The 27,568-nt window shown below is 38.4% G+C and overlaps 1 protein-coding gene across 1 annotated transcript; it reads left to right on the forward strand.

The window, feature by feature from the left end:
* The first annotated feature begins 3,116 nt into the window (after window positions 1–3,116).
* On the forward strand, window positions 3,117–14,304 carry LOC137100398 (homeobox protein Dlx4a-like). Its single transcript, XM_067478214.1, has 3 exons — window positions 3,117–3,973; window positions 6,774–6,970; window positions 12,562–14,304. The coding sequence occupies exons 1-3, from the start codon at window positions 3,637–3,639 to the stop codon at window positions 12,802–12,804; spliced, it is 777 nt and encodes a 258-aa protein (XP_067334315.1). The 5' UTR covers window positions 3,117–3,636; the 3' UTR covers window positions 12,805–14,304.
* Window positions 14,305–27,568: the final 13,264 nt, after the last annotated feature.

Genomic DNA, 27,568 nt, shown 5'->3' on the forward strand with positions numbered 1-27,568 from the left:
TGAATAAATTGTTACTTTTGGTCCTTTAATGAGATTTTTCCGTCTGTGTGCATGAAGCTGTAAACTAACCAGCGTGAGTTCACACAAGCTACTGAATATGAGCTCCATCTCTTGCTGTGCGACAATAACTCCTCTGTCCAGACACTGAATGACAAATTGTCTCGATGCAGGCCAACAAATCAGTGTGCTTGTTTTAGCACAGTCCTCAGCTGATGATACTCACTCAATGAGAAGTGTCCATTGTCACTTTACCTATATTTGTCCTTCACAGAAATTTGGCACTTTTGTGCTAAATCTGACATTTCTTTAATAAAATTCTGCAGATGGTTTCATCTAGTAATGATTAGATAGGATTGTTTATGGTCAGCACTTTCCCCGCTGCTGCCCAAAGAGCTGAGAAACTGTTAGATCTGTGGCCCTAAACTCCACATAGGAACGCTGAAGTTTTTTTTAGAGAGTGATAACTTACTTCCATATTGCCCCTTGCTCCAGTTCCACCAATTGACCAATTCACCTTTAAGTTTGTGTAGAAAAAAAGAAAGAAAGCAACTTTGACAACTTAGCAACATTGTGCCACTAAATAATAGCATTGACAGTGAGGAGGGTGTGCCCATTGCTCACACAGAGGTGGTGTCAGGGAGGGGAGGAATGTTGGCTGCAGATGAAAGCGGGAGTGCAGGCTAGGATGTGTAATAACTCTCCACACATCAGCCTGTTGGTATAATAAGCCGGATCCTGGAGGCAGGAGAAGAGAAACGAGGAGGAAGCATGCCAAAACATCTCTCACATATATGTGTGTGTATGTGTGTGTGTGCGTGTATGTGTGTGTGCGTGTGTGTGTGTTCTGTCCCCATCTTTTTCTCTGTCTCTTTTTTTACCTCCTTGTCTACAGTATCTTTAAATTATTATTTCTTCTAGTTGCCAGGACAAACATTATGGTGCCAAAGCTGATTCATTTATAAGTGCTACACATTTAATTCTGTGAACTTTATGATAGAAATGTGTCAAAATAGAAAAATCTGCATTTTAGAAAATTTTTGTCTCATCTGTGTGTGTGTGTGTGTGTGTGTGTGTGTGTTGTTTAACCAGAGGGACAGCAGAGTCTTCAATGACTCTTGTCAAAACCAAGATTAGTGACTAAAGAGGGACCTGCAGGCCTCAGGCCCAATACAAAAATTTCCGTGCAGCCTGAGGCTTGGACCTCCATCCGGATGAGACCCTCACAAACACACGTATGCAAATTTGCTAGTAATTGTGTGCTAGTAATATAAATTTTCACAGTACATCTAGATAATTTTCCTCAAAAATGCCCTTTGTGTAACTAACTGCATATGATATTATCGGCTTGTTAACACTGAGGCAACAATGTACAGCAGCACATTACAGTTGTAGCTGCTCAAAGTGGAGCTACAGTACTTAGGTGAGTGTAGGTGAAACTTCAAGTGCCCCTGTTTAAAAGTTTTTTTCATTCTTACGCTCTAGTGTTGTGTGTTAAGTGTTCATTAGAAAAACAATTGTCCCATGAAAACATTTTTATTACTTTAACTGTATTTAACTAAATAACTATTCAATATATCTCTATGCAGCCTCCAGTTGTTATAATCATTTAGAAATAAATACAAAACACTTACGTTATACTGCCTATAAATGCACCATATTATTTCAAGCATCCACATTTAGGTGCTTTACAGCTTTTTTACTAGATCCTAACAAGGGTTGATCCTCATCTGAGGGTCAAAAGTAAAACCTGGGAGTGTTTGCGGAGCTGCTAACACACATCTGATGCTCACACAGTGTATGAGCTTTAGTGTTTTCAGGTAAAGACTCAAAAAATATAAAGTCCAGCTGTTAGACAGATGTAGAGCGGTAAAATGGACATTTCCCTCAGGAATGTAAAGTAACACGGAAATAAGGAAAATCCACCCCCTCAAAATTAGATTTGTGTAATTACTTTTAATAGTGGAGTGCAGTGGGTCCACACCGTCAGTCCGATTCTTGTTCGATTTTAGATGTTGTGTCATAATAAATGTAGGCAGTGATGCTCCCAAATATTCCCATCAGTACTGAAACTAAAAACAATCTGATACAGTAACTGGTTACATGCAGCAGAAAGACTTGATAATAAAGGCTCTTTTGCTTTGTTTGGTGTGTGAACACAGGAACCAGAAGTGATAAAACCCAATATCCTGCTTTGATTGTTTTTTTTTTTTTTTTCATTGTTCAACTGGCGATATAAATGTTTTTATAAAGGTCTAATCACCTGAAAGGCCTTTGTTCTTGGTATTTTATGTCCTTCTGCTGAAGTGTTCTCGTGTTATTTCAAAGAGTCTCCTCGGTCCGGGATTTCCACAGCAGATGAGCATAATGACCAGGAGTTGGGAGAAATTACAGTGCCCGAGCTTCTTGCTCTGCCGAAATCACAAGTTTTGTGTTTCTCTAGAAGGGAGATGTTTGTTGTTAACTGTGCCTCGTGTGGGACCACAGGCGGTGTGTGTGTGTGTGTGTGTGTGTGTGTTTTTCTTTTCGTCTGCTGGTTATTATTTTTGCCCAAATCTAGTTGATCTTAAATCAGTTTCCCGAAGTCCAGAGTTAAACTGACAATAATTAACAAAAGTGTGTTTTAATAAAAAACAATTAGGAGGAAAATTGTCTCAGCAGAACTTCATTTGTTCTGTAATTTTTCATTTGCAGGCAGATTTTTATTTTGGAGAGGCGCTGCAGTATGTGAGTCATCACGTTCACTGCAAACATTAACTATTGTTTAATTTATTTTTACACCAAAAGTGATTATGTTCAGAAATCCTAATCTTATTTTAGCAGTTGCCTGCTTTCATTTTATCGACCTGTTGGCTTAGTTATTACTTTATGTGTTTATTTAATTCAGGCCTTGGTGCCTGTGGAATTTTTTTTTTTTTTTGTCCTAAATTCCACACTTGCATTATTCGCTGTATTTTAATGGCCAAAACGGCTTTTCCCTTAAAAACCCGTTCTCAAAGTTGCCATGAGGCCCGTTCACCGCCGGTCCACCTCAGCTTGTGTGATTAGTGTGACACGACGAAGCGCCGCAGCCAATGAGCGCGCTTAGTGCGCCGAGTGGAGGCAGAGACCGGTCTCTGCAGGCGCACACGGCGCGCTCCGAAAGGGGAGGAACACACTCTGTGCTTCATGCTGACAAGAGTCTCTCTACAGCACGAGACAAAGCAAGAACTGGACCGGTTGTTCCTGACCCCAAAGAGGAAGGAAAAGGCTTTTGCTCGAAGGATATTAAATATCTTTTCGGTCCCTTTGCCAGGAGTTCCCGCTCTGTCTCCCTCGCGTTGGCTTGTTATGCGTCTTATCTGCTTGTGTTGGATGGTTTGAAACACTGAGCCTTCTGGACCCTTCAGCTGGGATGTAGTAGAGGATAAACCCACCTAACCCTGCTCCAAACCGTCTTGTCACTAAACGGGAATACTGGGGACACTGATCGACAGTAACTTCGGTCGTTAAACGCTGGTGCTGCTTTATAGTAGGTGAAACACTTCTATGAAAGTCTGCTTTTTTTAGACACTGATGGTGGCTTTTCTTACGATGACCCCCGTCCGGAGGTCATAGCTGACCCTTCTCGATTCCCAACACACTACTGCCCCCACCCCAATGATGACTATGAGCTCTATATCTGACACTTTGGTCCCGCCTGATCCCTCCAAATCGGCCTTCTTGGAGTTCGGAGGCCACGGCTATCCCGGTCACCCCGGACATCAGCAGCCCTCACCCGGCCTGTCTCACAATCATTACTCGGTCCACGGTTTGCACGCTGTGGGGCCTTCACAGCACGACGGGCCCTTCTCCACCAGTGCATCCTCGTACGGTCGTCCGTTAGGATACCCGCCCTACCACAGCCCCGTGAGCGCGCACCATCCCGGGACCTACCTGCCCTACCAGCACGGGGGTCACGGCAGCGCGCTTGGACACACCAGACTGGAGGATGGGGGTATGTTTAACGAGATATTTTAAAAGAGAAACAGACTTTTCGTTTTCATTTTTCCTCTTAAATTTAACCTTTTCACCAGTAAGAACAGATTTTATATCATGAAAGATTAGAGCTCATCTCACTTGAAAAAGCGCACGGATTAAAACAGGAAAAGAAACCTCAGATCATTTTATTGCGGCACGTCTCTTTAATTTTAACTGGGCCAACAAGTGCTAAAATGGATTTTTTTCAACATTAATTCTGTGTTTTTTAGTAACGATATTGTGGCACTAAAGGTTTAAATGATGTTGATGAAACTATCGCAAAGACTGTTGAATGCAGCAACATGAATACAGTGAAATTCTCACATTAGAGAAAAATGTATAACATGTGATTTGTTCATGCTCCTTAAAATATTTTGCATATTTTGCAAATATTTAGTGCATTAATATAATAAACAAAGCGGAAAACCAACCACAAGGGAGCACAGTAATTGGATCCACACACAGGTCTGCCGCAGCGTTATGTACTGGGGTAGTTTGGGTTTGGATAAAAGATGAGTTCAAGGCCTCCAAAGACTGTGGGACTCTCCACAAGAAGCAGCCGACACCGGGCCTGTGGTGTCCCGCAGCGACCGAGAGCTGCACCCTCTCCAAACCCAAACCCTCATCCCTCCGTCTGTCAAATACAAGTGACCTCATTTCTACAGGCTGCAGTCCCTCTATATTATTATTATTATTATTATTATTATTATTATTATTATTATTAAAGAATCACACAACAAAAATTGAGACTTATAGGTTTTAAACTTTCAAGATAAATCAAACCTAACCTGCAGCTTCTGTCTGAAGGTTTTACTGTACACTGTCGTTATTAGGTATGAAGGCCTATATAACAGGTCTGTAATGTACATTAAAGCAGTGAAAGTCTATAAAAAGCTAAAATTCACCAACAATAAAAACAGAAATATTAAGCTAAAATAAAAGCTCATATATGTGACCCACTCCTAAATTGCTCTTTTAGGCCTTTTTGGTGAAAAGCAGACAGAACGTGTTTAACTGCAGCTTCTTTCTTCTTTCATTCTTTCTTTCTGTATCTTTTTTTTTCTATGCAGTCAATTTATTGCTAAATGTTCGGTTTTGGGCTTCTGGACATTGAAAGCCCTTTTGAAAACTTGGAATTAAAGTAAATTTTGTGCCAACTTCCTAATTTATATACACACATTGATTTTGATTATATTTTTAGAACCTTTTAAACTGTCCTTATCCACATGCACAGCATCCCATTTTTATAGCACAAGCGCAGCTGTAATCAGACTCATATTGTCACCTTAAGAAAAAATAAAGCTGCCAGGAATCAACAAGAAAAATAACGCTGGGACTCACAGAGACATTTGATCTTTATATACACAGAATATATTGCAGAAAAATTATGATAAACTATGAACCACATGTAAAGTGATTCTATCCCAAATCATTCTCTGCTGTTTTGTTTGAATTGATCTGTAGATTACTCAGAAAATGTACAAATCATCATTTAAAAAAAAAAAACAATCATTCTGCCACCAGTGATTCAGCTGGTTTTCTCAGGTTGTATCCACATAAAAAATACATAAACTCATGTTACTATTTTTAAAACATTTTCAAAAGATTCATCAGTGAACAGACAGCTCAAGTAACACGGAACTTGTAATTGTATTATATTTCACAAAATGTCTTATTCGTATGAGAATAAATCTAATCTGATGACTTGTTACAGTTTATTTCAGTGATTAGTGCTGACACTATTTTCCCAAATCAGTCTGTTCAGATTATTTTGCAACTGTTTGTTCCTGAGCGCTCAGCGGAGAGTGAAACATGAAGTCACTCTAAAAACCCATTAAACATTTGTCCTTGACATTGTGTGTCTTTGAAAATCCAACATGTGAACACATTCTTTATGTTTTGTGATATTTTCTCACCTTAAAATGTTTAGTGAAAACATTATTTAACGGGTGATTTGACTTTTTTTCTTAAACATACAGAAGTGGTCTGTGGAACCTCAAACATAACAGATAAAGCAGTTTTTGGGAAAAGATTTGAAACCAGCTGTGCTAATCAGCAATTTACAGCCGCTCATCTTTCCAAAGTGACTGTCTTTCTTATTTCTTCTTTATCAAATTTCTTTAAAAGTGCCGTTTGCCTTTTTTCTTCTTCTTAACGTCTGCTACACTGGGATGCAGCTGCAGCTCAGTTACAGAATCCGAGCTTCTTGTGGGGCCTTGGCTTGTCCACAGCTGTTCTCTCCTGCCACTTCAGGCTATGAGCTCATGTCATAACAAAGATCAGCACGGGCAAATGTACACAGCTGTATCACTTTCTTGAAAAAAAAAAAAAAAGCAATAGAAGAAGCAGCATATGAAGTAACTGTAAACCAAATTGGTCTTAATTTATCTTTTTACCTGAATCCATTGTCAATTTTTTCTAGACCAAATGGACATGTTGGACAAAAAAGAAAACCCGCTCCCTGATTTTTTAATTGTATTTATTTTGCATTTACTAATCGTTTAAATATACTAAATAAATTCTACATTTGTTAACATTATGAAAGATAAAAATTCTCTGATCATCATCATCAATCAGAATCATCTAAAACTTCTTTACCGTGTGGGATTTTATTTTTAAAAAAACCTTTCATGAGCATAAAGAAGTATTAGAGTCTTCTTAGTGGATCAATTAAGATATTTGTGATCTATTTAAGAGATTCTGATCTAGCGTCTGTCCCCACCGAAAAAAGTCCCCGAATGGCTATTTATCTTCTCCTCTCCCTCCACTTTATCTAGAGCACGAGAAGCCCACGGCGGTGATAGAGAACGGGGAGGTGAGGCTGAACGGGAAAGGGAAGAAGATTAGAAAGCCTCGGACCATTTACTCCAGTCTGCAGCTGCAGGCACTCAACCAGCGTTTCCAGCAAACCCAGTACCTCGCCCTGCCTGAGAGGGCCGACCTGGCAGCCAAACTGGGCCTGACGCAGACCCAGGTAAAGCGGTTAATAACAGAGAAAGATGCACAAAATATGTGAATATTGATTATGTCTATTTTTTTTTCCTTGCATGGCATGAAAATACACATATCTGACAACTCAAGCATTATGAAATTAAAACAAGAGAAATATTTTAGGAGGATTTTTTAAAAAATCATTATATTCCAACAATATCAAACAATTTTAATATGATCAAAGCGTTGGCAAATATTTCTAATTTGGGTGTGTGAGCATCACCTTATCCTAACTTCAGTATGTAATACACACTGGGATGGAATTACCTAAGCTATTATTGGGATGTGTGATCATCTTCATACAGTGTTGTATGCAAATGTGAAATCTGACTTATTCTCTAATGCATCTTTGATTGGTTTATAGTCTCTGCCGGAATTCACAATGTTGACAATACAAACAATTAAATTAACCAAAGCCCTGTGAATTCTGCACGGCTTTAAGTTTAAAACACTGCGAGACGCTGCTCCATTTTTTAGAAAAGCTTCATAAAAATTTGGCATTGTAGGACAGCAACAATTGCAAAAAATACCTACGAAATCCTGGAAGGACTGGTTGTAGGAGCTTTCTAAGGAAAGTTGTTCTTGGTTGGCAGAAAAAGGGCAGTGGCCAGAAGAAAAGCCCAAACAGGCGCTGGTGCATTCTTGTAAACCACTGTCACCTTCCTCTGCATGTAATTAGACGGTAGCATTTACTAAGATATACTTAAATGTCACGTAAAGTTTAGTCATTGATTGTTTGTCGTGATTACATTACTACTTAAAAACACAAAGAACATAAAAACACGATCACATTAAGATGTAGGGAGAACACGTTGGGTGTGACTGTGAAAGTCGGAGGCTGACGTTGAGGGAACCACTGGTCATCTTTCCATTTTTTTTGTCTGTTTTCTTTTTGTCAAACGTGTATCCAGACACACGCGCACACTCATGGCAGCCATTTTGTCTGTCACATGCAGTAAAAGATCTAACATGCTGTCGTGTTGAACTAGTGATGTCTCTTTCAGTTTGAGCATCTGCTGTTCATATTGTGTTTTTAATAGAAATGTTGAGACTTTCATGAGACTTTCATGATAATCCTATTAAAATACGGGTTAAAACTTTAGCCATCCATCACAAAGTGATGAAAGCTCTAACATTTGATGTGTTTAACTGTCCAGAAATAATTTGACATTTTTATGATCAGATACTCTAATGTTTTGGCCATGTTTGGTTAGTAGTGTAAGTACTGATTGATGCTTTCAGTGATTCAGGGTTGCTGGCCCTGACTGTTGCCTTGTCTCCACAGTGTCTTTAATTATAGCTTAATACATGAGTGAAAGTCAGTTTCTCTGGACTAACGTAGTCAAATAAGTTCGGAAATTATATATTGCAAGCAGATAAAAAAAAACTTGCAATATTTTGTATTCTTCCAAACTACGCCATTTTGCTTCCCAGCACAATAGATAACAGATAGAAAGGTTGTTATTTGTTTATTTACACCTTTATAGGATGATTATTTTGCCATGTTGCCAGAAGAAAAAGATGAGATGTGATAAATATGAATTAAAAGTACAGAGTTTTCACAAATAACAATTTTACTTAACTATTACATGGTTAAACATTGCAAACATCATAATTAAAGATCATAGTTATAGGAATAAAACAAATCCACTATGTTAGTTTTAGCCTGGCTGCGGTCAACTACGACTATCTCACCAGTTAACTGATAAAACGGTGTGTGTGTGTGTGTGTGTGTGTGTGTGTGTGTGTGTGTACATATAAGCAGTTGATGTCATCAGATGAAGTGTCCTAATCTCGTGTGAATTAACCACTGCAGCATTGTTTGCAGTGGGAGTATGAGATAATCCGTTGATATGCCGGGGCCTTTTGTAGTGGCAAAGTGGTTTTGCGATGTGGTTGGCTGCGAGTCACTTTCACAAAGAAGAACATTAATGTATTTGTATTTGTTTTTTGTTATTTTTACCTTTTTGTGCTCAGTTTTCCGGCGCATTATGACGTTTTGAGGTCAACTTTGACGGATTGCATTACGGTATCAGTTTGTCAGAGTAAAGTTGACACTGAAGTTTGTCAATTACTGTAGTTTGTATAAGTTCAGACACATTTTTGTAGACTTGGGATGAAGAATAAGAGTTTATCCAATGTAACAATGCTACAAAGGTTTTTTTTTTTATTTTTTCCTCCTAAAATCTTCATTGTAAGGTTGCCAGGTAACCAGTTGAGACTACGTGAAGTCACTGCTCACAGAACAAGTCTTTGGCTAATCTTAAAATATAGTTAATTACAACTTGGGTTTCATTACAGGAACTGTAGATTTTTCCAAACTTTTTCAGACTGACTTGAGTGCAGCATTGCCTCAGTTGGTCCAGTCGTCACCCATTGACCATATTGTTAATATTTTTATACAGATTACTCTTTTCGAGTTATACGTTTGGGAAATGTATTGGCCAATGTGCATCATGTGATACTGGGTGTAGCCACTACATTTTACAGCCCAGCACTGCTCCTATGGGCTTTTAGAGCAGTTCAGAAAATGCTGAGAAAAGTCTTTTAGGTTTTAGCAGATTCATCCAACAGGGGATGTGTCTAAAAAGGTTGGTGTAAGAAACTAAAACTAAAAGTAAGAGGGAAAAAACCAATGTTGTTACAAAATAAGACTTTTATGCATAAACTAATTTCTTTCTCTCTGGAAAATAAACATATAAATTCAGAATGATAATTTATAAATTGCATTATGTTTAAATGTTCTCTGTTGTGGAGCAGACAGTCAACAGTTTGTCTGGGAACACACAGACATGTTGCAGCCCTTGAGCAGTAATTACCCTAATGTGTGTAACTGTACAAGCACATACAATATGTATTTTGCACATACATATATTCGTCACATGCATTGGTCCAGTTCACACAGACCAATGCCTCTACTCAAACATGTAGCTCACATCATTTTACACACACACACACACGCTCACACACTAAGATAGGGATCATACTCCACATCTCTATCCTGCCTTCATGCCATTAGGCTCCCAGCCATCTGCTGACCACTTCCCATCAAAATCTCTAGTGTTCGCAGACCCAGCAGAGAAATGGCACGTAGCACAGTTCGTTTTCCCTTGAAACTCTCACTGTTTATCTCGCTCACCCATATGTATTTGTGCACACGGTCCTTTTGATAAAGCATTCCATAGCCCCTTACCCTAACTATAACCATCACAATGAATCTAATTCTAACATCAAGCCTAAAACCACCTCTTAAGTCTCGAACAGCCCTTTAAAGGGGTGTCAGAAAATGTCCCCATTTTTCCCTAGTTGCATGGCTTCCCCACAATGTGTAGCCATACAAACACACACACACACACATACACAAATGCACAGTGACACCTGGCCTGCCTCTCAGCCACCCTCCTCCCCTAATGTCAGTATCATTAGCTGTGCTCTCAAGGAAGCTGTCAGCTCCTGCTGGAATATGAAACCAATAATTACAGCAGAAATCCTCTCTCTGAGGCTGCATTAACTTTACGTGCTGTTGACTGACTCCTGGCCTCATAAGCTGCGCTACACATATACGCACTTTAGGTTTTAACATCTGCACGTAACCACTATGTTGTACCACTGCAGGTAATTATTACACTGTGGCTGGGCAGCTCTCTCTTTTCCTGCATCCATGGTTATTTTATAAAGAGTTTTGTCAGATTCTTTGGTTTGCTGATTGGCCAGACTGGGCGGCCTTTTTCATATGAATAATTCTCATTATAGAAAGTGGAGAACTTGCCTTCAAAGAGTTCAAAGTGCAACTACAAGTTAATTCTCAATAACCGCATTATGTGCTATAATGAGAACAATATTGCAAATTTATGAAGTGATACTTTATTTTTATGTATTTGCCACCATCCATACTAACTTCTAACAGGCTGTGATTGACGTCAGCAAATACACTTGAACAATAGAGATGAAATTAAATGTCAAATTTTGCCCTGCATGACTTCTTGGCTGAGCTTTTTTGATTTTTTCCACACATCTCGAGTTAATTAAAGTGCCCCAAAATTAGATATTTTATTGAATAGAATTTCATCCATAAACCACTTCAATCATCTTCATAATAACCAATAAAATTCCAGAGTAATATTTCCCAGGACTGTCAGTCCACAGGAGAAAACATTTTTTGTGCCAACAGAATTTTCTTTTATCTTTCTCTCCTGTTTTGCTGCCTAAAGCCTTTTCTCCCAAGCAGTGCCAGTCCTTTGGGCGTTCTTTAATTTTTTGTTTTTTCCTTTACGGCACAGTTAAAACCTGTTTTAGACAAAAGCATACTCTGCTGAATGTATGTAATTATTTGTGATTCATTTGCTCCTGCTTAACTGACAGGTTGCCCAAGAGGCATATTCGTGTAATTTGATGCTCAATTTGCAAGCACACTGGAAACACAGAGCATAACATTTATATCAACAACGCAACGGTATCATCTGTAACCACAGAGAAATTATTGAAATTATAATTAGCTCAATACTTTGGTCTATATGTTGTCATTGTACTTTTTATTACCCCCTAACCACACATCTATCGGGAATCAAAATCATAATACCCAGATTGCAGTGTGTGCCGTCACTAAAATATTCATCTATGATACTACAGGGCTAGTTTGTAGTAGAGAATAGTACAACGACACCTAATGTTATTTCTGTCTGTTAAATTATTGGTGCTGGCTTGTTACAATAAAGCACAATTACTTCATCTGTACAACTCATTATTACCTAATTATAGGTTCTTTACTGCATTGTTATGGCTGATGGTGTTTCTATTGGAAGGTGTATTTGTGGTTGGTACCTGATTGTAGCGCAACCTTATAATAATCTATAGTGTGTATAGGGTGTTCATGTGTTTCCGCATGTTGATTTGGCATGTGTTTTTACGCCGGATGCCCTTCCTGCCGCAACCCGCTCATTTTTATCCGGGCTCGGGACCGGGACCAAGGTTTCCCTTCCCACCTGGTGAGGTGGGATTTTAACCCGCTGTCTTCTGCATCCCAACCCAATGCTCCACCAGGCCCCCTTGTGTATAGTTTTCATAATTACATAACAATTAGGTTGTCGTATTGTGTCTTCGTCTCTGTGCATTGTCTCACTTAATCTTAGTCAAAAATAACAGTATTTTCCATTACGTAACTCTGGATATATACAAAGACATTAATGTAACAATTCTGCTTAAGGATAAAATGACTGAACTTTACACCCACACACTGGATGATTGGTGACAATAATAACTTGGTAGTGACTGTTTTATAATTGTCTATTTGTCTTTCACGTCATCATTTCTTTAAGGACAAAATTCAAATACATTTATTTTTGGTATTAAATCTTATATTTTACATAATAGTTATGTTGTTTCAGCAGTGGAAAAAGAATGTCAGTCAATAAGAAAATGTAAAACTATTCAGCAAAGTTAGAGCATAAAGTGACTTAGAGAATAAATTGAGTTCTGCTCTTTGAGGTTTATCATATCATACATTCAACTATCAACCTAAAACTCATCGCCAGCATATAATTCCTTACCATATATTTCCCTTTTCTTGTCCCTCAGGTGAAAATATGGTTCCAAAACAAACGATCCAAATACAAGAAGATCATGAAGAACGGGCCCTGTGGACCAGAAGGTGACCACCTTGCCCCACCCCCCCCCTCCTCCTCCTCTCCTTGCTCTTTGTGGGACATCAGCATGGCTGCCAAAGGCGCGCCAGTACACTCTGGAGGATACATGAACAATTTTGGACACTGGTACCCCGGACACCAGCAGGACTCCATGCCAAGGACTCCGATGATGTGACACAAAAGAGGAAGCACCTCTTCAGGACATGCGGATTTATTCTGGCGAGCTGACTGGAGCTTTTAGGACAAGGACATTGTCTAGAGTCTGAGTCACTTTGGAGGCGAAACTGGCTAAAAGATAAATTTCAGAGAACAGATATTATCTCTAGGTTTGTTTAGGCTGAAAAGGGAAGGGGAAACAGATCAACTATAACATACAAAATTATAAAGAAAAGACAGCTACAAACAAGAGAACATCAATGGTGACACGCGAAGGTGTAGCATTTGGTAGAAAAGTGAATATTTATTCCACAGCACTACAGTTTGCATAGGCCTAGATAACTTTACAAATTCCAATAAGCCTTGCCGCTGTGTAGCTGTGTAACACCGGTTACATAGTCTGCTTTGCAATGTCCTGACTTCCATTCTGAGCAATATCTAAAAAAATAAATAAACTTTTGTTATTCATTGTTTTTGTTTTTTCATTTTCCCAGTTAGCTTATTTAAAATGGCGTATTTCAGTTTAGTTTGAAAGTGAGACTGTTACTTTTGATGAACACCAGTGTAATGTTTTTAAAATTTTTATTTTGTTTTTTTTTTTTTTTACATTAGCTAGCGTTAGTCACCATAAGCTACTGGTCATCTCTGATTAGCAGTAATCATTAATGAGCAGCAAGGGTTTCTTCAATTGCTTATAAATTCAACTTGCAAGAGATAATTTGTAAGGAAGGAAGGGAGAATGTATTCTTTCACATCTCTTTCAAAACGTACATAAGCTTCTTTTTTAAAACAGCCAGTCTGGTTATTTCTGCCTCCAAAGCAGCTCTGCTACCAAGACATTTTAAATAAAGCTACAGCTCAACACTAAGGCCAGCCCTGCTTCCCCAGTTTGGGATATTTTCTTTTTCTTTTCCTTTTTCAGTGGGTCAGAGTAGGTCAAGTAAACATGCAAAAAGAAAGGTTGTTCAGGGCAATTCCTATATTTTTTTTTTTTTATCAAACTGTACTCATTAAGAGAACCATCAGGTTTTGTTAATCTTATAAACAGGAGATTAAAGAAGGGACGTTTTTGGTTCTGACTTGTATATTTTATGTTTTCTGAATATGAAACAGTTCATTAGAGCATCAACAAGGTTTAAGCACAAACAATTATTTTATGGAAATTAGAGGCCCGCTGTTTTTTAACAGAACACTCCTTCATTGTATTTTGTGTGATATTTCACTTCAAATTGAACTCAATTGAGACTGAGAGGAACTTCACCCGTTTATTTCCTATCATAAAAGAAATAAAAATAAGATTTAAAACAATTTAAATCAATATTGCCAGAACTGTATTTGAAATAATTATGTGTATAAATATTATAATGCACCAAGTCATTAAGACATCCTCACGTTCCAGCTATTGTTTGGTTTTTGGTCCATTTTCAATGGTTTAAAGGTTTTTGAGTGTAAATAATGAGCTGTTAGGGATTTTGCCAAACCACAAAATCTGGATTAAATAAATTGTCATTGTGAGTAACATTTAACCTTTGCTCTTATTTAATCCAGTAAACGATTTTTTTAAATGGTTTCTGTCATTTTAAATGTTTCACCGTTTTGTGTATTCTGCTTCTTTCTTGACACCTAAGATAGAAAATCCTTAAGAACTTCTGTTCCATTATCATCAAGATTTAAAAATAGAGAATTACTAATTTAAATTCATTTTTATTGGTCAGGATATGTTTATTTGAAATAAATGTAAGTCAGAACTCATTGACACCCTTTTTGATTTTGTTTATTTAACTTATTTAACCTAATTGTAGTTTTAACATGTTTCTGCATGTTTATCATAAAATTTGAAAATTTGGCTTCAGTAATGTTCTGCTAAAATAATATTCCTGCTCAGTGTAAGTTCTTTGTGTGCACCAGTGGCCTGAAGCCATTTTCTAAAAAGTCGTAAATCAGAAGAAGCAGGTCACTTCTTTGGCCCCACAAACATCTGGAAAAGCAAAAGGAGTCATCAAACATTGTCAATGATTTTATAAAATGACCACGTCAATTATAGGCAATTTAGGATACAGCTTGTTAAATAAAGCTTTCACTTCAGCGCCATAATTATCTGTAATTGTCAGTCAAGGGAATACCCTTCGGCCTCAGGCCCTAAAAGGACAAGGCTAGGAAATAGTGGATTACGTCAAACTGGATTACTTAAGGTGAATCTTTTCACAACAAATTGATCTAGTGAATGAATATCACAAAAACACATTAATACATTAATATGATGTTGCTTAGCATTTTTTTCATCAGGCAAAAGAATGAACTGAAATGAGAAAAGAAAATCCAGGTGTAGTTGACCATGACAACAAAAAGAACAAAAGAACTTTTGTCGACTTAAAAAATTCTGTCAGGGTTTAGTTCAACCTAGTTGAGTCACTGCCAGACAAAACCAATCACATTTACAGTAACAGCACATATAAGGAAACATCTCTACCCCCGGCAGATTGAGTGGAAATAACCGTTTCCCCCTTCTTTAATCTGCCAGACAAGACTGGCTGCAGCAAAGCATTCGGATGAAGGTAGAGCAAGATTTGCCATCCCTTTACCAAGGTTAGGACCGAGCGAAGGAAGCAACTTCACCAATGCTAATCACCTGGTAATACTCAGATATCTGAGTTTATTAGTTCAACTTGTTAGTCATCACAGCACTCAGTCCATGAGGCGAAGCTAAAACCTTTCCCAGCACTATTACAAAAGATGAAAGTAGTAGACCAGTAGTAGACCCATATATGAGTACAGGTCAATGCAAGATACAGTCTTGTGCAATAACACCTCAGACGATGTTTTTGGGCATTTGCTTATGCACAGCTCTCTCAATGTCCTGCCACAGCATTTCGATCAGGTTGAGGTCTGGACTTAGACTAGGCCATTCTGATGTAGATTTACTGGTGTGCTTTGAATCATCTTCCTGTTGCTTGACCCAATTTCAATTAAGTTTTAGCTCTTGGACAGATGGCCCCACATTTACCTCTAGAATCCTTTGGTATAGAGAGTGCAGCCACACCTGGTTCATGGTTGACTCAATGACTGCAAAGTGCCCAGGTCCTTTGGCTGCAAAACAAGCCTAAATCATCACCCTGCTACTGCTGTGCTAGACAGTGAGTATGAGGAGTATCTGCCAAAATGCTGTGTCTGGTTTTCACCAAACGTGGGACTATGCATTAAGGCCAGACAAGTCCACTTTGGTCTCATCTGTCCATAGGACACTGCTTCAGAAGTCTTGTGGTTTGTTCAGATGCAGACAGAATATACTTTCTCCTGGCAATCCTTCCAAACAAACCATATTTGTTCAGTCTTTTTCTAATTGTGCTGTCATGGATTTCAACATGCTCAGCGATACCTGTAGGGTCTGAGATGTAGCTCTAGTTTTTTTCTTTTTGTATTCCAACCTTCGGGTAAATGTGCTGGGATGTCCACTCCTGGGAAGATTGGCAACTGTCCTGGCTGCTTTCCACTTGTGAATAATCTTTCTCACTGTAGAATTATGAACTTCAAATTATTTGAAAATGGTTTTATAACACGTTCCAGATTGATTTGCAGCAACATTTGCTTTTCTAAGACCAGTGCTTATGTTTTTTCCTCTTGGCATCATGCCACACCCCTGAATGCTCCGGACCAGCAAAACTTCTGCTTTTATAAAGGTCTTTAGACCTGCTGATGATCAATTAATCACCATCAGGCTGAGGCTACTTGGTATTGTCCATCTTTTGTATTCCTTTTAGCTAGCTTTGTTCAGTAAAAAATGGCACGATGAAAAAAGTTATGTGCTTGTCTAAGGTTGTATTTTCCTAATACAAAGACCTGTTATGATCAGATGATTCTTTTTAGTGTTTTTCCCCAAAATAACATACAATTAAAAGACACTTAAGATGCGATGATCATCGCTAATGATCAATACGCAATATGTTAAGCAACGCTTCTATCCTTTAGCCGTACCTACTTATTTTAGAGTGACAAGAAGGTAGCTGACGTTCTTTGTTGTAAAAAGCAAAGAGAAGAGAGTTGGAAAACAAAGACCTTGTTCAGAACCCATTTTAAATTCACAGCTGAATTTTTCTATAAAACCCTAAGGACGGGAGACTGCTGTGTCCTATCTGGATAGGCCAGTGCATAGGCAGCCTGTGGTGGCTAAAACAGAGATGTTCCTTTGAGAAAGTTACCCTTTCAGCTTCCAATACAAAAGAGACACACACTATTTGATATGTCAGACTTTACCACTCACCAGGAAACAGCAGTATTGAAGAATGCCACAATGGATTCTGCAGGCCCTTTGTGCACAATCTACAAGATCTTCAAAATTTGACCACAGCTGCCGAAGAAACGATTTAAGATTTTGTGGTCCCCTTGGAAGAGGAAGCCGGAACTGTGTCAGTTGGCACTGACAAAGAACTGTTTTACACCATTCACTATTCCAAAGAGCCGATGTTAAAGGCAAAATATTGTAGTCCATCATTGCCAAATGGTTAACATCCTGTTTGTAGGCCAGTAGCAACGTAGACCTGGGCACCTAGAAAGGCAAAGTAATGGGTTTCTCTAGAGCCCTAGAGCAGAGTCTAGAGAACTGATGAAACAAACCAAAAGCATTGACAATATTACTCTTTTAGTACTGTTGCTAGATCTTGCCGAAGCCTAACGCAGTGTGCAACATCAGCTCATTGGGAAGGCACTTGAGAAATACCAATTGGTCAAAGTAGTGAAGTCTTTGCTGTCGTTACGTTTTTTGCCTTCTGGAATATGCCAAATGCACCTTGTTAAGCCCAGTAGATGTTCATCTGGGCTAAAGTTCAAACTCGTGGGATGTTGATGAGTGTTGAATTTTTGAATGTTGAATTCTTGAAATAAATTAAAAATATGATAAAATCAAAATACTCAAGTAAACTACAAGTATCTCATCTTGGTGAGAAATGTTTTGTTACTTATCCAAGAAGCTTCTTCAGTCTGAATAAACTGGGGACTGAAAAACACAGTTATATCCTCCAGAGTAGGTCTTTGTTCCACCCTGGCATGAATAGGCAAAGGGTGGAGTCATCAAGATGTAACGATTAGGACTCTATAAACCCTAACTCTCTAAACCCCTAACATGGAGGTCGTTAGGTGTGACCCGCTGGATGGATATGTAAATCTTCCTGGAGATGCATGAAAAATGGGAGAAAGGTTGTGCTTGAGGTCTCCTCCTCTGTCGAGAACGTTCTCCATGTCAACATAAATGACATCACATACTCCTCTCTCATACAATCTCCACACCAAGACACTTCACCTACAGAGGTGACTTCTACTGAAAGAAACATGGCTGTGCCATGGGTTCTCCAGTGTCACCTATTGCTGCCAACCTATACATTGACAAAGTGGAGAAGAAAGCACTCAACTACTTCCCAGGGACAGCATCAACCCACTGGTTATATGATATATGTAGATGACACCTGGGTGAAGATCAAGATCCAGGAAGCACAGGCTTTCACAAAACACATGAATATAGTTGACATCAAAATCAAGTTCACCAGGGAGAACACCAGTGTCAACAGACTGGCCTTCCTGGACTGCACAGTGAACGTTGGGACTTGTGGCAAACTAGAAATAAAAATCTATCCCACCACCCACTGCAACACAAACTAGGAGTCATCAGGATCCTACACCACAAGGCAGAAAACATCCCCACCTCCTTTGAATACAAAAAGAAGGAGCACAGACATCTGAGCACAGCTCTCAAGGCCTACAGTTATCCTAAGTGGGTCTTAAACAAGATGGCGTCAAGATCCAAACAAAGCACGACAGACAGAGCAGAGTCAAAGGAAAAACCTGGTGACTCCTTACATGGCTGGAATGTCAGAGAAGCTCAAAGGGATATTCAGATAACAACACACACCAGTTCACTTCAAACCCACAAACAACAGACAAAGACTTGTTCACCCGAAAGAAAAAACACCTAAACACAAGAAGAGCAACATTAGTCTATGCAGTCCAGTGCAGTGAAGAATGTTTAGAGCTCTTCATTGGAGAAACCAAAGACCCTCTACACAAGAGAATGGCCCAGCACAGGAGAAGCAACACCTCAGAACCAGAATCAGCAGTGTACCTGCACAACAAAGGACACTCTTTTGAGGATAAAAATGTAAGTTTCGGAAAAAGTAGAAATATGGTATTAGAGAGGAATATATGAAGCCATTTATGTTCACATTGAGAACCCTTCTCCACAGGATTGAACCTTCGGATAACCCAACCTGGATGGTTGACAATCTTGACCGACTTACTGTATGTTCACATGGGAAATCCTCTCAACAGTGGAGGAGGTTTCTGGCACAACGTTTCTTCAGTTTTTCATGATGCCCTTTCATCCATCCCTAGGAAGATTAGGACCATTTCACACATACACCCAGAGGGCCACACCTAGAAGAAAACAGTCCAGTTGACATAATTCAATATTCGGATAACCAAACATGAATGACTGAGAATTTTCACCGACATATTAAGTAAATACACTTAGTTACTTACCAATTCTGACTATAGGAAAAACCTTAACAATCTCCAGGAAGTGTAGTGTTTCAACTTTTACCGTATGTTTAATTTTGTACATTCACATTCAATAAAGAATATTCATTAATGTTGAGCGTATTAGCTTTTTTATTGCCTGGAAAAAACAGTGTAGAGGTGGAAGTGTTACCATGGAACTCTAACCAAATACCCTGAGGGTCAGTTATGTGAAGAAGCAGTCAGTTTTACCTGAACACAATGTGGTGTCACGACGACATCAATTAAAAACAATACACCGTTGGCCTCACACACGGACACTTTCTTCCTCTTCCTCTTTATCGAGGTAGTTGGCTGCTGTCCTTTATAGGGAAACATGTTGAGGAACCTTAACATTTTCTATATTATGCATGGACCTCAGAATTATAAATGATTTCACTCACTATATTTGCATTTATGGCAAATCCTCCTTGTTCGAGGAAGCAAAGTAGATGTTGGGGGAAATTATGAATTACATACTAATTATTTATGTATAAAAGCTGCATCGTTGAGGAAATTATATTTTCCTGTCTGTCTACTAGTTTTCGGCCCCTCATGGCCTTCACAAGTATTGTCTTCTTTTCTTCCAGGCATCAAACATTCCTTTTCCAAGAGGCACACACTGGAATTTACTGTATTTAATCTGATGGAAGCAGCCTCCTGTTGCCCATGGCAAAGTTCACACTTGGGTTTTATGGAAAACTTTACTTCACAAACACAAGACACATTATACTGTCCTAATGAACTGATGGAAGCCAGGGGATCAACACAAGGGGTCTGCTGAAGTGAGCAAAAGAGGAGGAAAACAAAGAAAGAGATAGAAAAGGAGAATGCTGAAGGCCACACATGTACACTACTAGAGAATCTTAGTGGATTATTTAAGTTCTGCTTTGTTGGCTTTATAATAGATCTGGGCAAAGAACCTTTTAAAATCTAAATTATAACTATAATTCAGATACATTACTGGAATGAAGGTAGACTCCAGACTGTATGATCGTGAGAATTGAATTTAGTGATCCTCTTCCTGATTGATTCACTAATTTTATAAAAATCTGTCCAAAAATACTAAGAAATTCATCACAGTTAGCCAAAACCCAAAAACCTTACAATAGTTGTTTTGTCTGAACAATGTTAAAAAATATATTAATAATAAGAAATTGGAATAGGTAAGATAAACCTATGGTGGGCATGAAAAACAATTTCAAACTTATACAAACAATTATAAAATGATCAAAGGGATGGCCAAATACATTTTCAAGGATCAATCAGTAATCTCACAGATGAATTGACTATTTAATTTCTTGTATTTACTGTTGGGTAGTTTGATTTAAGATAAGTTTTAACTTGGTGGACAACCCAATCAACCTCCTGACCATGACTATAAACAACTTGATAACACATTATTTTGTTATATCGCAGAAATAAATCTGTAATAAAGACAACACAGGTTGATACAGTGGGTCTATCTGTCCTTTACTTTTATGGCTGTTCGAGCACTTCATAGTTCCCCCATGCTTTCTAATATTAAAAGGACCAAGATGAGAATAGACATAAGGACTTTATAGCAGGCATCTCTGTGTACATTGTAAAAAAAATAAACCTCAAGTGTGGGTGTGTTAAGAAGGAAAAGCTGAGCCAAAACTTGCGTGAGGACAAAAAATGTATAACCTATTAAACTAAAGACTTCAGAACTTGCTACTGGGCAGATGACAGCATGTGACCCCCTAGAGAGTAATAAGCATAGATGGAGAGCTTCACAGAATAAGACACATCGAAAAAGAGGGAGACAAGGAACACACAAGGAAAAAACATTAATTAAAACAAGCCATAAACAGCAGGCCTCACTTTAAATTTGCTTGTTAAACTTGACCCATGTGGTGAGAAAACACATACACGCTTAGTTTTTAAGTGCAAGTGAGAGACTGCAGAGCTTTGCTCGTGTGTGTGTATGTGTGTTAGCCTCCATATTTGCGAATGCATATGCAGGGGTTTGCGTAACACCTAAAGCATCTGAGTTTGACCGATATCTTTGACATATCAACCCCTCATGTTGTCCACTGTGTGACAAAGGCTTGTAAATTAGCAACAAATCTTGTTTCCAAAAAAGTAGATTGATTTGCAATGATTTGAAACACGTTATTTAAAGTAGAAAGACAACATATCAAATGTTGAACCTGGGAAAATATTTTCTTTTTTGAAAAATAGATAATTTTTAAAAATGTGGTGCCGTGAATACTTCTCACTAAAGGTGGAAAAGAGGTATTTTTTAAATCACAGTATTACATCATCTCTTCCTTAAACAAAAATTTTAAATGACATCAGGCTCAGCGAGTTTCTGGATCTTGTTTATGTTTGGTTATTTCTGTGCCTGGTAGAGTGTTAACTTACATTCCTGGTGTCACCCACAAACTGTTTTCACTGACGGTGGTTTTTAGACGTCTTTCTGAGCCTGTGCAGTTATTTCCACTACAAAACTGTGTCTGTCTTAAAACACAGTGCTGTCTGAGGCTTGAAGATCACAGTCATTCACTAATAGTTTTTTGCCTTATCCCATTAATGATATAATATACTTGTCTACAATGTTCTTTTCAACTGTTCATCAAACAGGTGAAATGTGTTTCTGTGCAACACTAAGATACACACTTGTAAACATATTAATCTGAACTGATTAGATATGTTTGTGCTGCTACCAAATCAATGCAGGATAAAAGAGGTTTTAAGAAAATCTAATTGAGTTTTATTTACAATTCACCCACTGTCCCAATGTTTTGGGGTTCTACAAATAATTGAGCGAATTTATCTTCTCTTTATTAGTTAGTGTAGATTCTGCCACTACACATCTTAGGTTGTGGACCAGTTTGTAAACTTAGGCAATTTTCTAAAAGAAGTCACGGTGAAAACTGTTCTGTCTGTTCATTGGTTAAATTATTCTGGAACAGGAAAGTAAAGACAGGACATACAGTAAATTTTCTTCTGTGCGTGCTCTATGATAAGGTTCAGATTATTTCCCTAAATTTGAGGAGTTTAAAATTTGTTTGTGATGTTTTATTGTGACACAAAACGTATAGTATTGAAACGGTACTGAATGAATCCAGGTACAGTAGCATTGGCTTTTACAAACAGATATCAGTCCAAGCACAGCAGGAAGATCATAGCTGGAGGCAAGGAAAAGAAAGTAACGTCAGCTTCCAATCTTTCATGACACTGTTATAAACTTTCCTTCCGCTGCTGAGTTTTCCTCTCTGCTCTGCTCGCAGCAGCTGATGTCATCACCTTGTTTCGCCCTCTTTTCCCTGCCTGTAAATTCAAAAGAGCAAAATTGTAAGAGTGTCACCTCAGCTCACCTTTCATATTCTTCATCCAACTTTTGATGCTGATGCAAATAACCAAGTGCTTGGACGTAAGTTGTGGAAACTCTCAGGATGAAGTAGGATTCCTACAATGGGTGAAAAATATTGAACCACAAATCTACCTGCTACATTTGTTTTCATATTGGTGTTAACTGCAATAATATGAGACACTTGTTTGCTAAAAACATGGGCTTGCTAACCAGAAATCCACAATAGCTTGGGTGAAAAGTGTTTTTTCCCTGCACAGTGACTGCCACAGGTTGCTACAAGCCCCTGTTTGTCCTCTCTGTCTGCCTCCCTGTGATGTTCACATACATTGTTCTCTGACACCTGGGAGCTGAAGGGCTCAGCACAGGAAGGTAAGAGCCTAAACAAACATGGAATGTGTCAAATTCAATCTGTGGATTTGGGGCCACACCCTGCACACTTGTGGGTTCAGGTGAACATGATACGGGAACATGGATGCCTTCTTGCTCTCCATGCTGTAATTCGCATTTTTGTATAAAGCAATAAAAGTGGTCCTACAGTAAGAGCTTTCTGGATCAAGACGAGTAATGCACTCACAATAAAATGCTCATATTCAGCATGTGTAAAACAAATACAAAATGTTGAACAAATAGACAGGAATTATGTGCAACCTTGAAATTTCATATTAACTCACCCAAATCATCACTTCTGTAGCTAATTGGCTTTAGAAGATGCAGAATTAGTTAAGATCACCTGAGTGCAGTGAATGTTTTTAAAGAGTTTTAGTATAAATATAGTATAAATACACCTGTATCTGGAAGGTCCAGTTAGTGGTGAATCAGTATTCAAACCATGGTTAAACATACATATATATATCTGTCATCAGGAGGAAAGTTAGTGGTTGGATGAAACTGATGCCTCACTTTCTAACATTAAGTTTATCTGGGAGTCCTTCCAGGAAAAGATGCTGAGTGAAGCTGTCATGTACAGCTGTGTGTGTAGATATTTAAATGAGCTGAGCTAAGAGTCTCTGCAGTGCCTGCGGTGGGGGGGACGCTTTGCATTTTAGGCAAAGATTTGGAGGTATTCACAGGTTTTAACCGAATCAATAGCACTAAAGGAAAGTAAAAAAAAGAGAAATGCAATCAATAAGCCATGTGCAAATATAGTTAATGATTATTATTGAAATCTTGTGGTAGGTAGGTAAGGTAAAATTTTTGTGGAGGACAAAGTTAAAGACAGCAGCACAGTCCACCCACACTCATCTACATACTGCCCCACAGTGTCACTGTACTTTACATAGTCTCATCTGGTTTGGATCTGAAAGACAACACACAAAACAACCTAAGAAAAAACGTTCATCTTAGCCTATGCAGACAGGCAGAAAGAGGAAGTAAAAGCAACTCTTTGTAATTCTAGTTATGTTCTGTTTGTTAAAGCCACAGTCACCCTAATTCTGACAGCAGATCAACTCATCATTGCAAACCAGGGTCTTAAATGTCTAAAAAACAACAACACTAACTGCATCAGTCCACATCACTCTGGGTAAAGTCTTGAAGAATTCATTGGACTCGTGAATATCTCTGTTCATGAGCTTACTATATCCAGAACAACACAAGGTCTTGTGGACAGATGAAAGGATTTAGGGCTGCTTAGCTGCCTCTGGACCTGGACCATTCGCCATTGTGGAGGGAAAAATGAATTCCCTAATTTATTAAGGTATCCTGCAAGATAATGTCAGGGTGGCTGTCTGGAAGCTGAAGCTCAGAAGAAGCTGGGTGATGTTGCAGAACAATGATCGTAAACATTAAAGTAAAACTACAAAAGAGCTTCTATGAAAATCCACTTTTTGGAGTAGCCCAGTCAGAGTCAAGACCTCAACCTAATAGAGAAAAGTTTCAACATTGTGCAGGTATAATCCACAGATACAGGAAGTGTTTTCTTGAGGTTATTCCTGCCAAAGGTCGTTTAACCAGTTGTTAAACAATGTTGCCATTATTTTTTCTCCCTACTCTTTGTATGTTTAATTCAATTCACTTTACAGAATAAAGTCAAGACTATAAAGATATAACAGAAGAAACCTCCTGCACACCCAGGCTCAGGGTGGACGGCCATCTGCCTTGACCGGTTGGGGTGAGTGGAAAGTGGAGAGAGAAAAGAAAAGAGCAACAAAATCAACAACACAACATGGGGCAGGTTGGTAGGACCAGTAGCTGCACACTGAATAACACACACCTTCAAAGCTGGGGACACCTGCAGAAAGGGACAGACAGAGGGAGACAGAGAAGGACAAAGACAACTACGGGAGAGAACACACAGAGTTAATGTCATACAGTGGTGACAATTGTGGGGTGAGAGGAGAGAGGGACAAGAGGAGGAAAGGAGCTCAGTGCATTGGGGGGTGGGTCCCCCAACAGTCTAAGCCTATAGCAGCATAACTATAACTAACTATAAGCTTCATCATAGAGGAAGGTTTTAAGCCTAGACTTAAAAGTAGAGAGGGTGTCTGCTTCCCGAATCTGAACTGGGAGCTGGTTCCACTGGAGAGGAGCTTGATAGCTAAAGGCTCTACCTCCCATTCTACTTTTGGAAATTCTGGGAACCACAAGTAGGCCTGCATTCTGAGATCGAAGTGGTCTACTGGGATGATATGAAAATATGAGGTCTTTTAGATGTGATGAGTTTATCATTAGCGGGTGTGTTAAATAAAATATCCTGACTGTGTTTTGTCATCTTAGAAATAATGTGTTTGTTGATAAATGGAACTTTGGTGAAGAACAGGTCATTTTTAATGACTAATTTATTTTAAAAAAAAAACAGGATATTGCAAATACAGTTAATTTCTTGTCAGTGTTATTTTCTTGTTGACTGAAACTTTTTTTTGTTTGTTTGTTTGTTTGTTTTATTCAAAGCAAACCACAAACATTTTACTCCAGTTATAGTTGACAAAAATACGGTTTTAACATTTCGGTCTTTTATTTTTTAGAGATTAGCCAAAGCTTTGTACATTGAGCATTACAACCACATTTCTGGAAACTATTTTGATACAGCATTAGTAAATCAAGTGCAATCTAACTCCTGGAATATGATCATTTCTGTTGTCTTAACTTTCGGTTTAATAAGACAAAACCTTAATATCCAGTCTAAAAGTACAATGAAAAAAAAACTGCAACAAATTCTACTCTTATACAGTACTGTTCAGTTTTGTCAAGGCTGTGCCAGAAAGGTGTTGGAAGCGTGTATGCTTGTACATTACCATTTAAATACATTTGTAAATAAAATATTTGGAACTTCTTTGCATACAAAACAAGCAAGGCACTATACAGCTGGCTACTGCCCCAAAGAAAGAAACAATCATCCACAATGAACTGTGTATTTTAATAACCAGTAGCTCTATAAGATTAGTTCAACAGAGTGTGCATAAGGACATTTATAGACCCCGTTGATGAGTCCAGCTTCAAACATGTAAACCAGTGAAGAAAGGAGATAGGAAGAATGCCTGAGGGTCTAGATGTAAGTAATGCCAGAAGATGGAAAACTATAACTTTGGGGAAAGGTGTTGACGTGGAGGTGGTTGTATAACCTCATGTTTGCAAAGTGGAATGAAAGAAGCAGAGTCATATTTAAATATTGGAAGTAAGGTTCAACCGGGGGTATTGGCCAGATGTGGTGCTGACAGAAATTAAGGTAATTTTGACAGCGTGGGGAAAGAGGGAGTGATTCAACTTTCAATCATTTCAGCTTTACTAATATAATGCCAAATAATAAAAAATTATCTCAAGGCACATTCCATAACTATATAAGTACTATACAGATTTGTAGAGAAAACCCAACAAATTAAATCAAAGTTTCATCATCACTTTGAGACAGGATCTTCCTAATTTAAGCAATATTCCGCAAGATATGTGTTTTATGTATGAGTTAAAAGATATATCCTAACTTCAAAAGTACCTTTCCTCATGTTAGCACAGGAGGTGCAAAGCTATGCGATCTAAAGTAAAAATATGCTTAGACAGCATCTTTCAGCATTGAGATTTCTAGGCTTGAATACAATAATTTTTGTCTAATTATAAAGGTAGGAAATTAGAGGACATCCAGCCCTTTAAAGTTTAATTGATTTTTTAGAAATCTGGTTAAATAAATATAGCTGGGTGTCATCTGCATAGCGATACAAATGTATAGTGCTTTCTAATGATGTTGCCTATAGGAGACAAAATATCACTCCTACAATAGAATCCTCCATAATGAACGTTTGTATGCATGAAGGATTCATCACCTTAGTTTTAAATAGCAAATATTTAAAAGAATTTACCTTTCATCAACAAAACAATTCGAGCACAATTAGCTATCACAAATGTTTACTCATCAGAAATTAATAAATGTTAATTTTTCATTTTTTCAAGGAGGATGCCAACTTTTGTACTGATATTTCATTATTTCCATTATTTTACTCTAACTTCTAAATACACTCCCTTAGCATTTTTGATACATTGAAATGGCATAAAGGGGATGCAAACTTAACACTATCTAACTAAATTCATAATAATACATATTCAAAAAAAAAGTTAAACTACTTTTATTGCAACAACCATATAGAACTGGGGGGGAGGGGCAGGCATCTAGCGCTGAGTGTCTCGCTCAGGGACACACCTGGTGGGTAAGCTGCTACCAGGCCACGTAGGTGTGTGTGTGTGTGTGTTTGTGAATGTGTGTGTGAATGTGTGTTTTGTGTGGTGGGGGAGAAGGGGTTGTTGAAAATACTATTAATTTAGAAAATCCCCAAAAAGGTCCACCTCCTGCCAAGATGAGCAACTTTGTGGCTAACATCAACTACTTTCTGTAGTCAGCCACCATCTTCATCTGCAACCAGGTTTTCGTTTTTACCACACAGACGTGACAGCAGTGGTGCCGTGGCGGCGAAACGGT

The sequence above is a fragment of the Channa argus genome, chromosome 15, assembly GCF_033026475.1.
Source record: "Channa argus isolate prfri chromosome 15, Channa argus male v1.0, whole genome shotgun sequence".
Classification (NCBI taxonomy): Eukaryota; Metazoa; Chordata; class Actinopteri; order Anabantiformes; family Channidae; genus Channa; species Channa argus.

Coding starts and splice junctions, on each gene's coding strand:
- LOC137100398 (XM_067478214.1), top strand. CDS start 3,637: ATGATGACTATGAGCTCTATATCTGACACTTTGGTCCCGCCTGATCCC. Junction 3,974..6,773: donor CACCAGACTGGAGGATGGGG/GTATGTTTAACG, acceptor CACTTTATCTAG/AGCACGAGAAGCCCACGGCG. Junction 6,971..12,561: donor TGGGCCTGACGCAGACCCAG/GTAAAGCGGTTA, acceptor CTTGTCCCTCAG/GTGAAAATATGGTTCCAAAA.